The following is a 16,614-nucleotide window of genomic DNA, read 5'->3' as shown; positions in this document are numbered from 1 at the left end:
CAGAGAGCGGGAGAAAGCGAAAATGTGTCTAGAGATGGTGTGCTGTGTAAGTGACGGCAAGTTCAGACGTGTGCGTGTCAAAGCGAGAGGATTTTTTTTTAATATTTTTTTTTTACCACCCCCCACCCCTCTCTTCCCCTGGCTGATGTTTGCTACTTAACGCCACCCTCGGCATCACGTGGACGCCGCCTGCTTGATGTGCAGCTGTTGCGAGCTGCCTCATTTGTTTCCTGACATCCATTTACCTCGAGATAAAGGAAAAACAGCGTGAAAATGATGGCCCCGTGAATATGTAATGAACGTGCTGTCAGTCTGAAACAAAAAAGTACGCCGCGCATTCAGGGGCCCCCGACTATCGGCCATTGATTGGAATTGACAGCCAAGAAGCGACAATGACTTGGGACAGTGTATAGATCCATACGGGCCTTTGTCACTCCTTACTATCTGACAGCTGAGGCAGTAATGTGAAATGGTGAACAATGGGACGTGCTTAGATTTGATGATCATGAGATTGAGAATCGGAGCAGCTGAATTTGTACTCCGCTAATGTGTTTTTTTTTTCCCCACCCCCTCCTCCTCCTCCTCCTCTTCTTCCTCCTTTATTGCTTTACCTTGCCCCTCTAGGTTAGTTTGCCGCAGAAGGAGTCATGACTCCGGGGCCAATAACAGGAGCGAGGGAAATATCAGGAGTATTCAATTAGATCGCTCCACAGCTCTCTGTAGCTGACGTGTGGAAATTGTAATTTCCCCGACATGATTGATGGCGGTAATACAGGACGTCGTGTGAGTGCAGACGATGCGAGACTGTTGTGGGAATAACACCGCCCTCTGGTTATGCGGCTCGGTGCTGACTGGCTGAAATGGATACACCTGTGTGTGTGAAAGCATGCTAAGAGCTGTGCAGGCTGGCATGTAATGGGCAAAGTTTGATCGGTCGAGGGCTTTGCGTGTGCACAGGAAGAACCGTGGCACACTTATTAGCCAGTCATGGTTGAGTAGCTGCAGTTAGGAATCAAAAAACTAATAAAGACACGAGGGCAGTGGTGCGGTTGCGGTTGGGCTGGGTATTGGCAACGATTTCACGATACGTATCGCGATATTTGAGCCACGATACGATACATGACTGCGATATTATGATATTGTGATACATTGCAATATTCTACGTAGTTCACTGAGAAATTTTAAATGTAGCTTAAAATACAAGTTAGATATATGTACATGAGATGACTGTGATAATTCATTGGAGAAAATGAGTCAAAAAACAATATTAATCCAAAATTTCCAATTTAGTGCACTTGTACAGAAAAAGAGCTGGTGGAGGTGCGGAGGTCGTTCACGGTCGGCCCAAAACTTTTTTCTGTTTCTTTTAAAAAATGTTCAAAATCGATATCGTATCGCGATATATTGCCATATCGATATTTTGTCCCACGCCTAGTTCAAGGTGGCCTCTGACCATGATGAGCGTAAATGGTTGTGTATGGTCGCCAAAGTAAAAACACTGTTTTTTTTTTTGTTTGTTTGTTTTTACCTGAGGTGCTGCTGAAGGCTCGGGTATGGGGCAAAAGGACTCCTCACACACCGCCAGGCTCCGCACGAGCTTTAGCCTGGTGTTGGACTAAGGGGGGGAGGGGAGGGGAAGGGGAAGGGGGTGGGGGGTTGCAGGTAGGTGGGCACAGTTAAAACCATGCACGCGCAACGACTGCATCAATATCAGCACAGTAATGACAAGCCAAAGTAAAACAGTAAAAACAGCCAGCGAGCACAATCAATTCTTGCAAGCAACTCATACAGGCTCGATAATTCACATTTCAGCTGACATGTCGTTTCTCCAGCGACGGAGCCTTCCCACCGCCGCACGATCCGAAGCTTCTTGTAGCTTCTCAAATAACCCAACGACGAGCTAAATCAAGTTAAGAAAAGATCTTTCCTGAGGGTACATCAATGCAGCAGGCACGGAGGAGAGGTCCGAGTAGCTGGCGGCCTCAGACAATATTCACTCCACAGCCCCGTGCCATCACTCATCTCATCTCAACACACTGCGGGGAGGTAATTTTAGACGTCTGCAGCAGTGCGTACGGTCGACGGCTCGTTTCAAAACACAATACCCCCCCCCTCACTCAGTCCAAGCAAACAACGCAGTCCAAGTGCACGAGACAAGGCCGCACCATCCGTGTACAACATGCACGTCGAGCGAGCCATACCTTGGAGTGCTTCGCAGACTGTCCATAGGTAGGGGAGGGGCGGAGGGAAAGAGTGCACAGGGAAAAATCAAACAAAACCACAGAGGTTTGAAAGAGGGTGGGTGGTGGGGGGGGAAAGAGGATTGTTATTTTAAAATAAAGTGGAGGATTTTGAATTAAATATGACTGGCCTACATTTTGTGCATGCGTGCGCTTCGAGCTGTTTTCATGTCTGTACCTAAACCGAAACAAAAAAAAATAATCAAATAAATAATGTTCTGCACTGTTCTGCATAGAGATAAGTTCAAAAATTCCCCCTTGCAATTTGACATCTCAAGTTGAACATTCATCATTTCCTGGGAGTAGGAATTAATTTCTGCAGAACATATGCTACCAAAGCGGTCGCACTGTAGGGATCCTTCCTCTCTCTCACACACACACACAAACACAAACACACACACACACACACAGAGCAGAAAACAAAAGACAGACATTTGGCTGCGAGGGATTCGGGTCAGTTTTATGCGTTTCTCCCGGCTCCATTTAGCCGTCATGTGAGGCAGGCGGTGGAAGTGTAGAGAGGACGGCCACCCAGCAGCGTCGCGAGACAGCTCGGTGCCTCTGCACTTCATGCATTAGTGGCCGTGTGTGTGTGTGTGTGTGTGTGTGTGTGTGTGCACGTACAAACATAAGGTCTCTCAGTAGCACGCGAAGGGGAGCGGAGGAGGGTATGGTAGGCGGGGGGGGGAGACCTGGCAGGAGTCGGTTCAGTCGAAATTGTAACACAGCCCAGTCCTCTGCTTCCTAATCCCAACATGCATCCACACACACACACGCTCGCAACGCTCCGTCCTTCCCACCTGTCCTCTAAAAATCAAAAGGACAAACCAACCCCCCCCCCTCTCCCTCGTTTGAGCTTGAGGGCCAAATAACACCTATAAAAAATTGAAATGGGCTGCTGTTCGCCCATCTCCAATGCCTGTGACCTGGCGCGCCCCTTTCTATATCTGGCGATGTGGATGTGGATGTGGAGGAGGGGGGGAGGAGAGGCCTGGGACCGTGCGCGCACCGCTACACCAGCTAATTGAGCGGCGTAGGGGCCGGTGGGGAATGAACAATGCCGGCAGGAGATAAAGGAATGGGAAAAGGGGGAGAGGGAAAGGGCTGAAGTCAGCAAAAGTAGGGCAGCCACCAGCCACCTGTCCTGCCGCAGAGGACGGAGCTGGAGGCAGATGGCGGCAAAGTCACCCGGTCTTCCCTCCCCCCTCTCACCTATGCTGGAATGCTTCCCCCAGTTCCGAGTCACCCTCCTCCTCCTCCTCCTCCTCCCACAATGGACATTTTCAGGCGTTTAACCGGCGCCCTTACACGGAGCTATGGAATTAGCTCCGCGAGCGGAGAGGTCGGGAGGGGCCGCCGCCGTCAGCATCTCTTGGCATTCCCGCCGCCCGTGAAATAATTACGCCAGGGTTGAGTTTTAGACGCGGAGGCAGAGCGAGAAGCAACCTACATTTGCAGAGGTCACAGCCCAAACATGCAAAGTCAGTTTAAGGTGAGGCATGAAAGGAGGGCAATGTGACTTCTGCAGGAAACGCGGCCAATGGCGGTAAAAGTCAGTTGACTTTCACATGAAGAAGAAATGAGGACTGAGGGTTTAAGTAAGACATATATTTACATAACTGGAGCTAAAATAGTGTACATCAGCAGTAGAAGTAGAGGAGCATTTAGTATTGTTGCTACCATATGGTAATGAAGATACCAGACGCCATTAAATTCCTCAGCTTTTCAAAATAAATGTCGAAAATGTGGTTTAGCTAATTTGACTAAATATATTAATACTAAATATACTGGATGATAGGAACAGTTCAATCCAACCCCCTGTCATCTTCATGCTTTTCCTTTCTTTCCATTATTCTCCAATAACGCGTCTCTCGTGTGCTTTTACCTTCCTCCTCTCCCTAATCCCTCCTTCTTACAACCTCTCCACCCATCTCTCCCTCCTCCCTCCCCTCCCCTGCTGCTCCCACCACGCTGGTGTCATTCTGTTCCTTGGGGTAACATAGACGCAGAAAGTTGGTAGATAAGCCAGGATTTGAGCTCCGATTATCTGCCTGCCTGACTCCCATGCCCGCCCACCCGCTCGCTCTCCCTCCCTGCCTCCAACCACAAGGCCAGATTGGCCTGAATCCTATTTTTAGGCTGTGGCCAAAGAGACAATCCTTCTCCCTACCGTGGATTTTGTTTCTTTGAGCACGCTCGGAGAGAATTCACATGGTTTTTCTGCTAATTTGCCGCCTATTCCTCTGTGTGCACAAAAACCAGTCGGCACCGGTTTTCCTTTAACGGGCAAGTTAATAAGTGCAAACTCTCTGCAGTCCTGAAGCACAATGTTGCGACGACAGAGGGACCTAATTAATTAGCGGTTCATCTGAAAGTGACCTCAGCTGTCCTGAATCCCCAGCGCGTCGGCGCTTTGATGTCGCCCATTGGAAAGCCACCGCTCCACCTGGCTGCCGAGAGTGAAGAGCCTCACTACGGCCGACCCCCGCGCTGTCGAGGTCCAACTCGCCATTATTATTTCAGTCTGTGCAGATTACACTTTTCAGGACTCAGGAATAATTTTTCTTGCTGAAGCAGCCTGGAAAATCATGTTGAATGCCGCAGGTGACAGGAGATCCCCAGGGCGGTCGGGGGTTTGACGTTCACCGCTACTGAATTTTCATGGAAATGAGCGCAGGGGAAGAGTGGAAATGTGTAGTGAGGCTGTCAAGTGTCCTCAGCTTACTCTGAGTCCAGTAAGGCTGCTATCTGAAAGTGACACTTCCTGTCACGGAAGGCCTCAATCATTCAATTTGGAAAATACCAGCGAGTTGTGTATATCCGAAGTTTTTCGAGTGACTATGAATCTCATTGAGCCGAGTTCTTCTTACCTGCGCGTCCCTCTGATTGTTGCTGCTGTGCTCATCTCTGCTGCTCTGGCTCGGCTCGGGGACCTCCGACTTGGCGGCGCTGTCTTTCGCTGATGATGACACCGCGTCGTTGGCCTCGGGAACCTTCATCGTTTCAGCGTCAATGGTATCGGACATTCTCATTGCAAAGTCTTACAGGGAGACGCCGGCGAATACAGAGAACCTGGAAGACAGGAAGGTTTCTGGGGTGAATTGAGAGACTCAACGTGGTCTCCACCAACTATCTAGCAAAATGATGTCGCCTTAAAACACTTTGACGCCAACAAGATCAGATTTATTAGTTCAGAAAGAACAGCAAACCGTCCTGTACATCCAGAATTGTCAACACAATGAAAAAAAAGCATGGTGAGGTGAAGATCATGAGCAGCTCTGTTAGCGAATAACAGTGAGAATCTGCCATCAGCTTCGTGCTTCTTCTTAGACTGTGGAAAAGACCAAATGGTTTATTTTTCTCTTAATCGTATCATAATAAGTTGGATAATGCCGAAAATTAAACTCCATTACATGGAGTCACGCTCTATTAAAGGGAAATTATAGAATAAAACTTACTTGTTCACATTGGCTCGCAGAGGATATGTTTCTTCACCGCTGCCTCCACTTTCAAACTAATGCGCAAACTGGCTCGCCTGTGTTTAATGGGCTCACCTTGCTCATAAATCCAAAATGTTCCCACACACCGCCCCCAACCCAAACCCCACCGAGACGAGGAGAGTGGATGGCTGATTCATGACTGATTCATTGATTCGATGTATTGAGCGATGTATCGATGTATCGCTCAATGCGATTGAGCGATACATCGAGGCCGGCAAAATAATCGCTTTAATTAATCGCGTGATTAATTCATTTATTAATCATCGTGACAGGCCTGTTTGTATCTTTGTCCGAGTTGTTTCCAGCAACGACTGTTGTTACTTTGGCGAGGATGCGCAGCCAAAACTGTGAAGCAATGACAGGCAGCTGGAACCTTACCGTGGGGCAAACACAAGCGTTAGCGATAACATAATCGATAGCTCCCCGCCTGAATTGAGCCGTTGTTCTGTTATAAATGACGCCCGACGGCAGAGAGGGTGCGCGGTTACAAAGGTTTGCGCGGTGGCGGAGGGCGGGAGAAAGGGGAGAGGAGGCAGTCGGTGTCACCGACACAGTATGTGGTCAACAGTCGGGGCTTTCTCACAGCCCCGCAGCTGTTCAGCCCGAGACAATGGACGCAGCGGGAGCAGTTCGCTACTGTGAGAAAATAAAGATTCAGATTGAGTTCACACTCAGTCGGTGTATTAAGGTGTTTATTTATTTTGTTTGAACCATCATCAGCCGGTGGTGAAATTAATTGATAATTATTACGCGGTTCCTGGATCCGATCCTGGAACATAAGCCGCCCTGCACCTATGTTCTGCTGCAGGACGTATCTGTGTAAAGCCGTGACCTCCCTGTGTTGAAGCCGTGGTGCGAGTTCACGCTGCTGATGTGCCCTAATTATGCAGCCAGGCCCCACGCAGCGCAACATACACACACAGAGACGCACCAGAAGAAGAAGAAGAAGAAAGAGGAGGAGGGGGGGGGCAGACATCTGGTACATGAGAGCTATGATTAATAGGTTAATTAGAAACGGGCTCATCAAATTCACTTTGCACATCAAAACTGGATCCACACATGACGGCACTTACTCTGTGCCCCAGTGTGTACGTGACCGGCTGCGTGTGTGTTCCCGCCCTCGGCCAATCAGCGGGGCATCAACCCATTTGCCCGCCAGTGATCGGAGCCATTTTCCTATCTGATCGCCGAGCGGCCGACTGTTTATCTTCGTCCCAAAAGAGCTGAGGCGGCGAGCGCGCCTCCCCACACACGCGCACTCGCTTAAAAAGGTGCCGGCCGACTCCTCCGCGAGACGGGGTAATTGACTTTTAGCGAGGTCCGCGGCTCTCGGATGCGCCGCTAACCCGACGCGCCGAGAGGCTAAGAGGTTAGCTAAAATATAGCCGGGCACTGGAGAGTTCAGATGTTGAATTTCAATGACCTGTCAGAGGTTTGACAAAAGCAATACCGGCTGCTGCTTTACATTATTTTTACATTCTGAAGGAAAACAGCTTAATACTCCAGAGTGCCGCGCGGGCCTTTGAATATTTAGTGTCTGTTGCTGACATTTTGATGAGTGAAGTCTCTTGAGTTGCTCTGTTGAAGATTCGCAATATTGGACAGATATTTTCAAGAGCCGGGCTTGTGATGGATGGCCATTTTGTCCCTCAACGAATCACTCACTCTCCCAAACGCACTTTATCACGGGAGCGGAGAGCAGGACTACATTCGGCTGCAGACTTCTGATGCGTTCGGATTTGCGCCGTCTCGTCTCTTATGGCCCGGGTAATTGCGCCGCGGGCCGGTTTGGAATCCGTGATGTTTGGAAGGCGTAAACAGTATGGATCATCATTTTGCCTTTAGTGTTACATTAAGGAACTTAGGGTGCAACAAAGTGGTCTTTTATGAGGGAGGCTGAAAACGTTATTTCTTATATATCCAGTATATGTACCAATATTCGCACACTTATGACTCACTTAAGTTTGCTTTCTCATATGATGGATGATCCTAACTCCCACCTGGAGAGTAACAGAACACAGTCTCTGCTTTCTTGGCTGTTATGTGCAAACTTTATTCTAGTTCGTTGAGGTTAAGAAACGTGTTCTGCACAAAAAGCGTTAAATAAAGGCACAAATTGACATATCATTTATTTATTTGCTTTGTGTAGGCCCCAACATCATGTCTGTGGGAGCGGAAAATGCATTGGTTGACTTGAATCTGTTAGATAACCGTGTGGGTGATGGCAGGAAGTGATTGCTGAGGAAGGCCTCTTAGAGCCGGGTCTCGTGCTGAATCAGGCGACACAGCGACGCAACTATCACCGTGATTATTTATCACATCTACAACGTCGGCTCTGGGGTTCTCGTGCGCAGTTTGTGCGTGGGCGGGCCAGAGATGCATCGAGGAAAAAGTGTGAAAGTGGCGCGTTGGTAACAAAAGCGAAATGTGGACGAAAAGGAAAAACATCACATGCAATGAGGACACGACACTTTGTGTAGCCTGAAAGTCTGATACATGTAATCAACAGGAACACTACACTTTTTTAAAAAATTTTTTAAGCAAACTTCCAGGAAATTTAACTTGCTATTCTTGTCAAGTAGAAAAACAAAAAACTGGAGACGTACTTGTTGCGTAGCCAGTGGTGGTTGTTGCAAACGACGGTGCGGCTGGTGAAGTCGATGAGGCTGGGCCTACCGATGCCGTCCGGGATTTCTTTGCCCATGTCTGCTTCAGCTGCTCTGAACAGCGAGCGGGGCGTCCGACGCCCTCATGACCCCTGCTGACCTGCAACCCAGAGAGCCACGGGGTTAGTGCTGCAGTATCAGGGGCGGGGAGGAAGGGGGAGATGGAAGGGGAGGGGAGGGGGGGGGGGGAGCGCTGCCACCGAGGTCACAGGAACCGGCGACAGCGCTGGATGTCAAAAACTCGGAAGATATTCGTGTGTCGGAACAAAAAAAAAAAAAAAAAGTAAAAGCGTGGCGAGTGTGTATTTCTGGGCCTGTGCGTGCCTATGCGCCATAAATAATGGATGAGCACAGAGATTGGGAGTGCGGCGGAGGCAACAGGAGAAGGCGCCCCTGCCAACCTCGTAAAAAAAAAACACGCATTAGGAATTCAGAGAAGCGGCGGGGGGAGATAGCATTTCTCAGCTGAAAATCCGCCGCCGTTTGGTGGCACATAAATTCTCCGATCTCTATTTTACGGCGGATTCCTCTCGGGCTGAACCACGGGGTGACGCCGGTCGGGCAGGGCGGACATCTGAGGAAGCCAATAACAGCAGAGCCGCTGAACGTGAGCGCGGCAAAACGCAGCTTTGTGACAAAATCTGGATTTTCCCAGGCAGCCGCCGCTGAGCCGCCGCTTTAATTATCCGCGTTCTCCTTCTCCAAAATCTACGCTGCGATGGCGTGACGTTACTGGCAGCATTTGGGCACAGTTGCCAGATGAGGCTGGCAAACATCAGATTAGGATTTCAATTAGTGACTGCTGCCATTTAAAATGAATCGCCCACACACTTGAATCACCATCACGATTAGGGTTTAAATGACTGGTTTTCGTGTGACCAGTGGTGGCAGCCGGTTGATTCCCAACTAATCAATGAATTCATTCCGCTCTCCATCAGATTACGTCACTCTCCTCCCCTAAACCTCGGGTAGTTGCGCCGAGGTGTGCCGGCTCTCCGCGCCAGCCGCAAAATAAATAATAAAAAAGGTCAAGTGAAATCCCTGCGCGCTGCGTGATCTCCATCCTCATGACACCTCTGCCTGGAGCCAGAGATGCAGACAGAGATGGTGGGTGGGTGGGTGGTTTGGTGGGAGGGAGGGACGCGGCGCGGAGCCGTCGCCATCTGGTGCGTTGCTTTTGTTCGAAACCAATTATATAGACTGTAAATGCTCAGTGCGGCACTCATGTGGAGGAGTTTGTCGCCGGGCGACGTCGCCGTGCCATCTCGAGATGGCATCGCCGCCCGTATCTCTTCCCTCCTGCTCCCAGATGCTCTTATCTCTAAACCTCTGCTGTTCTATTCACTCTTATCTATTTCAGAAGCTCCCAGGGCTTTTTTTTTTTTTTTTAACACACCGTTGTTCACATATGACAGGAGTATCATCTCCATGCCGTGGCTTCAGATCTCGCCCTCCCTGTTTTGCAGTCGCAAGCAGAAACGGTGCCGATTCAAGCCGCTGCGGATGAGTGTGTGAAATGAGAGGCAAAAAAAAATGTGCTCTGTATTTCAGAGCCGGTCCTGGAGGTATATCTCACACACACACGGAGTGTAAAAGTTGTCAGAGGCAGCGGTGTGGCCGAGGGGGGGCTGAACGCACGGTTGCAGCTGTGGCTCAGCCGAGCTTCGTTTTAGCGGTAAAAGCGATGCACAACTTAAAACCGGAGAGCGTCCCCATCCGTGCACGCGACTCGTGGAGGCGCTCGGCCGGCAGCCCGTGCGTCCTTTAGCGTTGCGCCGTCGCTGGCAGGGAGTGGTTCATTGGTATTACAGTCGCTGCAGAGCGCATCAACCTTAAAGAGGCTCCCTCAGGCACCGTTCAGCGTCTTCGCTGCCGCGGCCGACGGCAAATCACACACGCACACGCAGCTGCACACAAATCCACGAATGGGTTAAAACTCAGATATGCCCACAAATATGTTTTTCTTTTAAATTTTTATTGCAGGATAAGTAACACAATCTCCTCTGCATGTACACTATTCATGGCTCAACCCACAGTGGGGTCATGAGCCGAGTTAATCACACGCCGCTCGCCTAACGGACCACGCTCTTGGGCGACTGTGGTCGACGGCAAGCTAATGAGAAACGTCTCAATCGCCGTGGAGCCGCCAGCACCCTCCACTCCACTCGCTTCCTTTCCCCCTTTCCTCGCATTCGCCTGACCTTTCCCTCCCACACCTCCGCTCCGCTCTCCATCTGGGCTCTTGTCTGGGACGTAACCAGCTCGACTGGAGGTGGAGGACCCTCAGTCCCTCCCTCCATACCTCTCTCACTCACTCCCTCCATCCATCCACTTGCTACTCTGCCCACAGCTCTGTCCTCGGAGGAGAGTCAAAGGGGAGAAAAAGAACATGCTTTCACCTTCACGCGCCTGGCAAAATAAAAAAAAAAAAAAAATCCGCCTGCGACTTGTCGAGAAATAACTCAAGCTTCATTGCGGCTCAGGAGCTCTTCCAAGTGTCAAATAAAAAAAAAAAAAAAAAAAAGGACAACGGCAGGAGCGGTGCCAAACAGCTGGGATATTGTCTGCAGAGATGCAGAATACTAACCAGAGCCCCGGCCAGCGGAGCACCGCCAGACAAAAGCAGAGACACAGTTACAAATGTAATGCCATGTCTGCTCTGTGTCACCTGCGGGAGGTTTCTGAATAGGAAACTGCAACCGGCTCGTTTCTGGAGCTGTACATTCGACCCACGGAGAAAAGGAACCTTCCCTGCGCGTGGAATTAATTGCAGACGAGGCAACAAAGAGATATTTAAAATAAATCGGATTCTGAAGATTGCAGGACAAGCAGCCTGACTAATAAAATCAGGCATCAAATAAACAGTTAATTAGCTTACTAATGCCGGTTCACATTCCTGGCGCTGCAATAAAATTGATTTCTGCGTTTTGCTTAACTGAGTAACTAATCTCCCATTTTCAAGCCATTTCTGCTAATTGCAAAGCGAGGAAAGCACTGACGGGGGAGCGATATAATTGGACCAGAAAACGATTAGGGTAAAGCCTGCGAAATTATATCACTTTCATACGCAGCAGCTCTGCCTCGGTTCCGGGGCGGCTGAGGCAGAGCGCCGGCTTTAAGGAACTGCCTGCAAATGGCTCAGACTGAATTAACAGCAAAAACATAAACAGGCACAAATGAGCCCCTAATTGCGCCGCTCGCTCTGCCTCCAGGTCGCACAAGGCGGTGCGGCGCAGCGGAGGCGCAGCCAGTCAGCATTAATAAATTAAAACCACAGCAGAGCGTGTAGGTAATCCATTACCTTTCCCACAGGACAGCTTCCGGGGGAATATCAATCTCGGCAATTACAGCAGAAACAATAAACACCGAAAAACTAACATGCAACACTAGCAGTTTTAACCTATGGAGCCTCGCGCGAGAGGGATAACTCCGAAAGTCTGGCGGAGTCATTAAAAGTCAATTTGCAGACAACACCTGCAGAACAAACAGGGGAGACGGACGGGGGAGACGGAGCTCGGTGGTGGGGGGGTGGGGGGGAAATCACGCCGAGCGGAGCCTCTTATTGGCTGATCTCGGTTAATTATCCCCGTAATGAAAAGCAGAAGCAGCTCTGGCAAAGTGGCGGCCAGGAGATTTCGAAAGCCCCGGCTCGGCTCTGCTCGGCGAGCACAAGTCAGAGACTCACCGCCTTCTTCTTCTCTCTCTTTTTTTTTCCCTTCATCTTTTACTTTGATTTTAAGTGAGCATGCATTCACCTTATGCGGCTGCAGAAAGACCAACAGATTCAAAACCAGATTCAGACACGAAAAAGAAGCAGAAGTAAATATTAACGGTTAAATAAGAAGAAGGTGCATGCTCCCTGTCAAAGTGGCCCGAGGCTGCGGGACATACCTGCCCGGCAGCTCTGCCCTCCATCCCTTCTGCTACGCGGCCGCTTAGTTTCCATTGTACAGGAGGCACGATTCGTGCTGGAGGAGGCTGGAGTCGCCTTCCAGCTCGCTCCTCGGCAGCTGCCTGCTGCCTCCTGTACGCTCGCTCGACTGAGTGAGAGTGTAAGACGGGGAGCGGGGAGTGTAAAGGGAGAGGGCGAGGGGGTGGGGGGGGGGTTGTCACAAAGAGAGAGAGAGAGAGTGAGAGAGGGAGAGAGAGAGAAAGAGTGCCGGATGGGAGGGCTAGGGCGAGGGGAGGGGGGGAGGGCGCTGTGTGAGCGCAAGTCTACCTGCCACAACCCATCAAGCCAGCCAGCCTTGGAGACAGCGCCAAATCAACAGCTGGCCCCTGTGTGATGTCAGAGCCTCAACAGCCAGTCACGGCAGCCGAGGCCAGGCCGGCACTACGGAGCGTTGACTGAACCAAAGTCACCGGCTAAATGGGCCTCTTCATTAGCTACTCTGCTTTAGGACGGAGGCGGGGGGGAAAAGAGGAGGAGGAGGAAAGGGCAACCAGGGACATGGGATGGATGGATGGATGGATGGATGGATGGATGGAGGGGAGGAGGAGGAGAAAGCAGGAGGGTGGGAGGTAGAGCGGTTTTAAAGAAAAGGGAAAAAAAAAACGGGAGCGCAGAGGAAGCGAGAGAAAAAAAAAGGGGGAGGGGGAGGAGAGGCGACAAACGGGGAGGAAGAGAAGACGGGGGACAGGAGCGACGCGTCCGCGGCCAGCTAGGTGCTCAAAGACCAGGTGGAGAGTCGATGGGGAGGCGCTGGCCGCTGAGAGGCCGAGCTGTTCACTGGGCCACCTTCCCATTAAAGCTGGCACCCTGCTCTCCACACAAGACGTCAAGGCTACAGCTAATCCCGCCGACAAAGAGGCGGCGAGCGACCGCCACCTATTACTCAAACACAAAAACCCCTCGTCCATTTCATCTTTCCACGTTTAACAGGACTAACGATAAGATATCGGAGCCTCCTCCGCCCGTAAACAGTTAATTAAACATCAATAATTGCGTCTCCTCCGTGCGAGGACGGGAGCGAGCCGCCGAAACCATCTACTTCACCGAGCACTTTCATCACTTAGTGAGTGACAGGCTGTCAAAGACATAGGAAGTCACAAACAGGTCCTGTGCACAGCTGAAGTCTAGACTGCCATAATGTGATTGTTTTTGTCCTTTCAGTCACTCAGACTTTAACAGCAAACACAGTGGGCGGAAAAGTTCCTGCTGTCACTTAGCAACCAACACCAGGCTCCGACAAGCGATCCGATCCAATCCTGCCTCATAATTGTACCATTCGTTATGCCAGGTCTCTGAAGAATTTATTATTGTGCTTTCTTAATCCCATGAAAAGGTCACCAATTGAACAAACAATTTATGGATGGGGGGATGAATTATTTAATGGCCCAGACCAAATATTATGGGAGAGATTTTTTTTTTTCCCTCCCCTCCCCTGGAAGGCGATGAATTATTTAGCCGCCGCGGCCGCGTCTTTGGCGAAAGCTATTACACGGCAACCTCAACCTCAATATCTTGATAATGTCATCAGCTTCAAATGCGCCCTAACCTGCGTAATGAATGGTCAACAGAGCGGCGGCTGCAGTGGCCCGAGCGGCCGCCGGGTGAAACTGTTTTGGCGAGCAATTATTAGCATTTATTTTAAGCCTTGGAGGGGGAACGCAGACAATCCATGCAAGAGCACATTTGAGCGATGATTCAGTGCACTTTAATGAGACCACCACCTCCTAATGCACTATACCAACAGCTTGTAAAATACATCACCCTAGATTGGCCACAACAAAACATTAGACTCCCCAAAAATCACTGCGGCTCATGAGGATGTTAATAATAGTGAGAATTCGGCAAAATGGCACGTTAAAGGAGAAACGATGTGGAGGACGCGGGCACAGCAGCCTGCCCCGTGAAGATTAACAAATCATCTCCACTCTCTAAAACAGCAGCCGCAGGGACTGAACAAGCATCCACTCTCCGCCCACCAGGCTTCCACCAGGCTCCGCTGCCGCCGTAATGAAAATGATACTATCAAGATGCTCAGCCTCATTGGTGGCAACTTCACTGCCATCTCTACCAAGTCAATGAGGCGATTATCGCCTGGGCTGGTGCATCTCTGAGCAGTTATGGGTTACAACCATAATATTTAGTTACCGGCTAAATCGTTTGTGGCCTTGTGTCAAAATCTAATCTATCTAGTCACTGATGTATAATAAATATATAATCCACAGCCACTCATTGATTGTTAAACACACTTAGGATATATTCATCACCTAATACAAAACTAACACAGTAAAGACAGACATTGTTGTATTAGATCCCCATTTGTGAAACAGTCTGCCCTCAGCTGTGAGTAAACTGAGACAGGAGACATGTAATTTATTAATACATTTGGCTTGTTCCCGGTCATGTAGCCACATTAAAAGCAGTTTGGAGAATCGGCCTGAAAACAAAAGCATCAGCTTTGCATTTACAGCAACTTAAACGACAGTTGGCATTAGAACGCTCTTGCACGGCGAGTTCGTCACACCGGACTCCATTACTAAATAGGGACATTTAAGGTTGCCGTCGTATCGGCGATCACAAGACGCTCCAAGATGACATGCTACGGTTCAGTCCGATGATAGATGAGTGTGGCTAAAACTCGGCTGATAACCCACGCAGCAAAGCAGCGCAGCGCTTCAATTAAAGCGAAATTAATTGTACTGGCTAACGTTAGAACACACGGTCCGTTGCGGCATATTGCTGGGCAACACATACGAGCCAGGCCTAAAAGTTATTGAGTTTTGCTTTGTCATTTAATAACAACCGTTCGGCTTTCCGGATCGACGCCGAATTTACGTGCGACTGCTTGCAATTTGGACGTGATTTTTAGTGTCGATGTGTGCAGATGATCAAGGGATCGTAATGACACGGCGTCGTGTCGGGTCGGGGCTAGGCTAACGATCGTTACCTGGCACCGTTGGCTTGCTAACGCTTCAAAACGGCCAAACACCGGCGCCCTGAGCTGTCACACACTAACAAACCCAGGGCTTTACTGCTAAGTACCCCGCCTTAGACGATCGTAATGATCCGGTTAGCACTATTTCGTCGCAAGCGGCCATTGACGGGATGCTGCAGATATGTAGTGTTGCCTTACCGCTTTGGTTTATAATCGATGCACAGCCGCTGTCTCTACGGTGGGTGAAGTAGCTAGTGTTTGAGGCAGAGTGGAGGAGAGGCTGGGAGAGTACGTCAGCTCCTCACGTTCGACACGCAGGGTGCTCAAAATATGTAACGTCTTGTCGTTTTTTTTTTTTTTTTTTTTTTAAATTAATTATGGCAACACACATTTTGGTCTGACAGTTTCATCACTCGTTTGCCACATCTCCAGAAATAATACTAATAAATAATTTATTTATTTCTTCATAAACTCTCAGGAAGTTGCACCCCCATACTCCCGCGATACGTCAGAGCACCGGGCGGGTGCCTGGTGACACAAACCGAGTTTGCCTAAAATTTGCCGCGAAACTCCTGTTATAAGTGCCCCAGTTAAGACAGCTTCAGCGCTATCTTCAGCCTTTTCGCCGGGTAGGCAAAGCATGCGCTTACTAACTATATCGCTTTCTTCTTAATTCGCTCTGCTGGCGGGATTTACATGTCACCGAATAGCGGTTGAATCACGGTAACACAGTTAACTGTAACATAGTAACAGTAACATAGCAACGCCGTATGAGCGGTTGGCTCTACTTTGCGCAGCAACGTGTAGCGTTATATTCAAACCGCGATTCAGAAACAAACAAGAATATAATATTTGTGTTTGTATTTACGCTACCTTTTCACTTAAAGAGCTGCTAGCCAGCTAGATAGCTAATAATAATGCAACTACATGAAGCTTTTACTTTTTTAGAAGCGTTCCCTCACTTCCTGTTTTCGTTTCTAGCACTAGCTAGCTAAGGATGCTACGTCCATCCTAACTTAGTCAAAGGCGTATTTAAAAATTTTTTTTCGGCTTGTTGCCAGGCTCTGACGTCTCGACTTGTAACGTAGGTCCTCTAACATATTGTTTGTGAAGTTATGGAGAGGATGACAGCTGGTTTGAAACTCAATAAACAGCCATTGAAATCTCCCTTGATTGTTTTGGTGGCAAATGCATCTTCCATCTGTGGTGTTGTTATTATAGGACACGACTCGAGGAGCACATTTTATAATTGTGTCTCAACAGACCGATGAGTAAATGAGAAAATGCACATCACATGTCGCTGCTGCGCTCTTAATAAGCATAA

The 16,614-nt window shown here is 49.4% G+C and overlaps 2 protein-coding genes across 11 annotated transcripts in view; one reads left to right on the top strand and one right to left on the bottom strand.

The window, feature by feature from the left end:
* LOC125001173 (R3H domain-containing protein 1) overlaps positions 1–15,607 on the bottom strand; it is a 36,171-nt gene extending 20,564 nt beyond the window's left edge. For 4 of the 9 annotated variants that reach the window (XM_047577068.1, XM_047577070.1, XM_047577075.1 and 1 more), the window contains exons 1-5: positions 12,298–12,467; positions 8,347–8,506; positions 5,111–5,312; positions 2,202–2,219; positions 1,529–1,615 (exon numbers count right to left, since the gene is read on the bottom strand). In XM_047577068.1, the coding sequence (XP_047433024.1) occupies positions 1,529–1,615; positions 2,202–2,219; positions 5,111–5,272 (267 nt within the window). In that variant the 5' untranslated portion in view covers positions 5,273–5,312; positions 8,347–8,506; positions 12,298–12,467. Of the gene's footprint in view, positions 1–1,528; positions 1,616–2,201; positions 2,220–5,110; positions 5,313–8,346; positions 8,507–12,297; positions 12,469–15,488 lie in introns of those variants that run through there. The other 5 variants (XR_007111531.1, XM_047577069.1, XM_047577072.1 and 2 more) reach the window with 5 other exon arrangements.
* Positions 15,608–15,757: 150 nt separating this feature from the next.
* zranb3 (zinc finger, RAN-binding domain containing 3) overlaps positions 15,758–16,614 on the top strand; it is a 75,084-nt gene continuing 74,227 nt past the window's right edge. The window contains exon 1 of one of the 2 annotated variants that reach the window (XM_047577066.1): positions 15,758–15,919. The gene's annotated coding sequence lies outside the window, so the exon portion shown is untranslated. Of the gene's footprint in view, positions 15,920–16,323; positions 16,375–16,614 lie in introns of those variants that run through there. The other variant, XM_047577067.1, reaches the window with a different exon arrangement.

The sequence above is a fragment of the Mugil cephalus genome, chromosome 23, assembly GCF_022458985.1.
Source record: "Mugil cephalus isolate CIBA_MC_2020 chromosome 23, CIBA_Mcephalus_1.1, whole genome shotgun sequence".
NCBI classification, from domain to species: Eukaryota; Metazoa; Chordata; class Actinopteri; order Mugiliformes; family Mugilidae; genus Mugil; species Mugil cephalus.
Note: the sequence above shows the minus strand (reverse complement) of the source record. Positions and strands in the feature narration are given on the sequence as shown.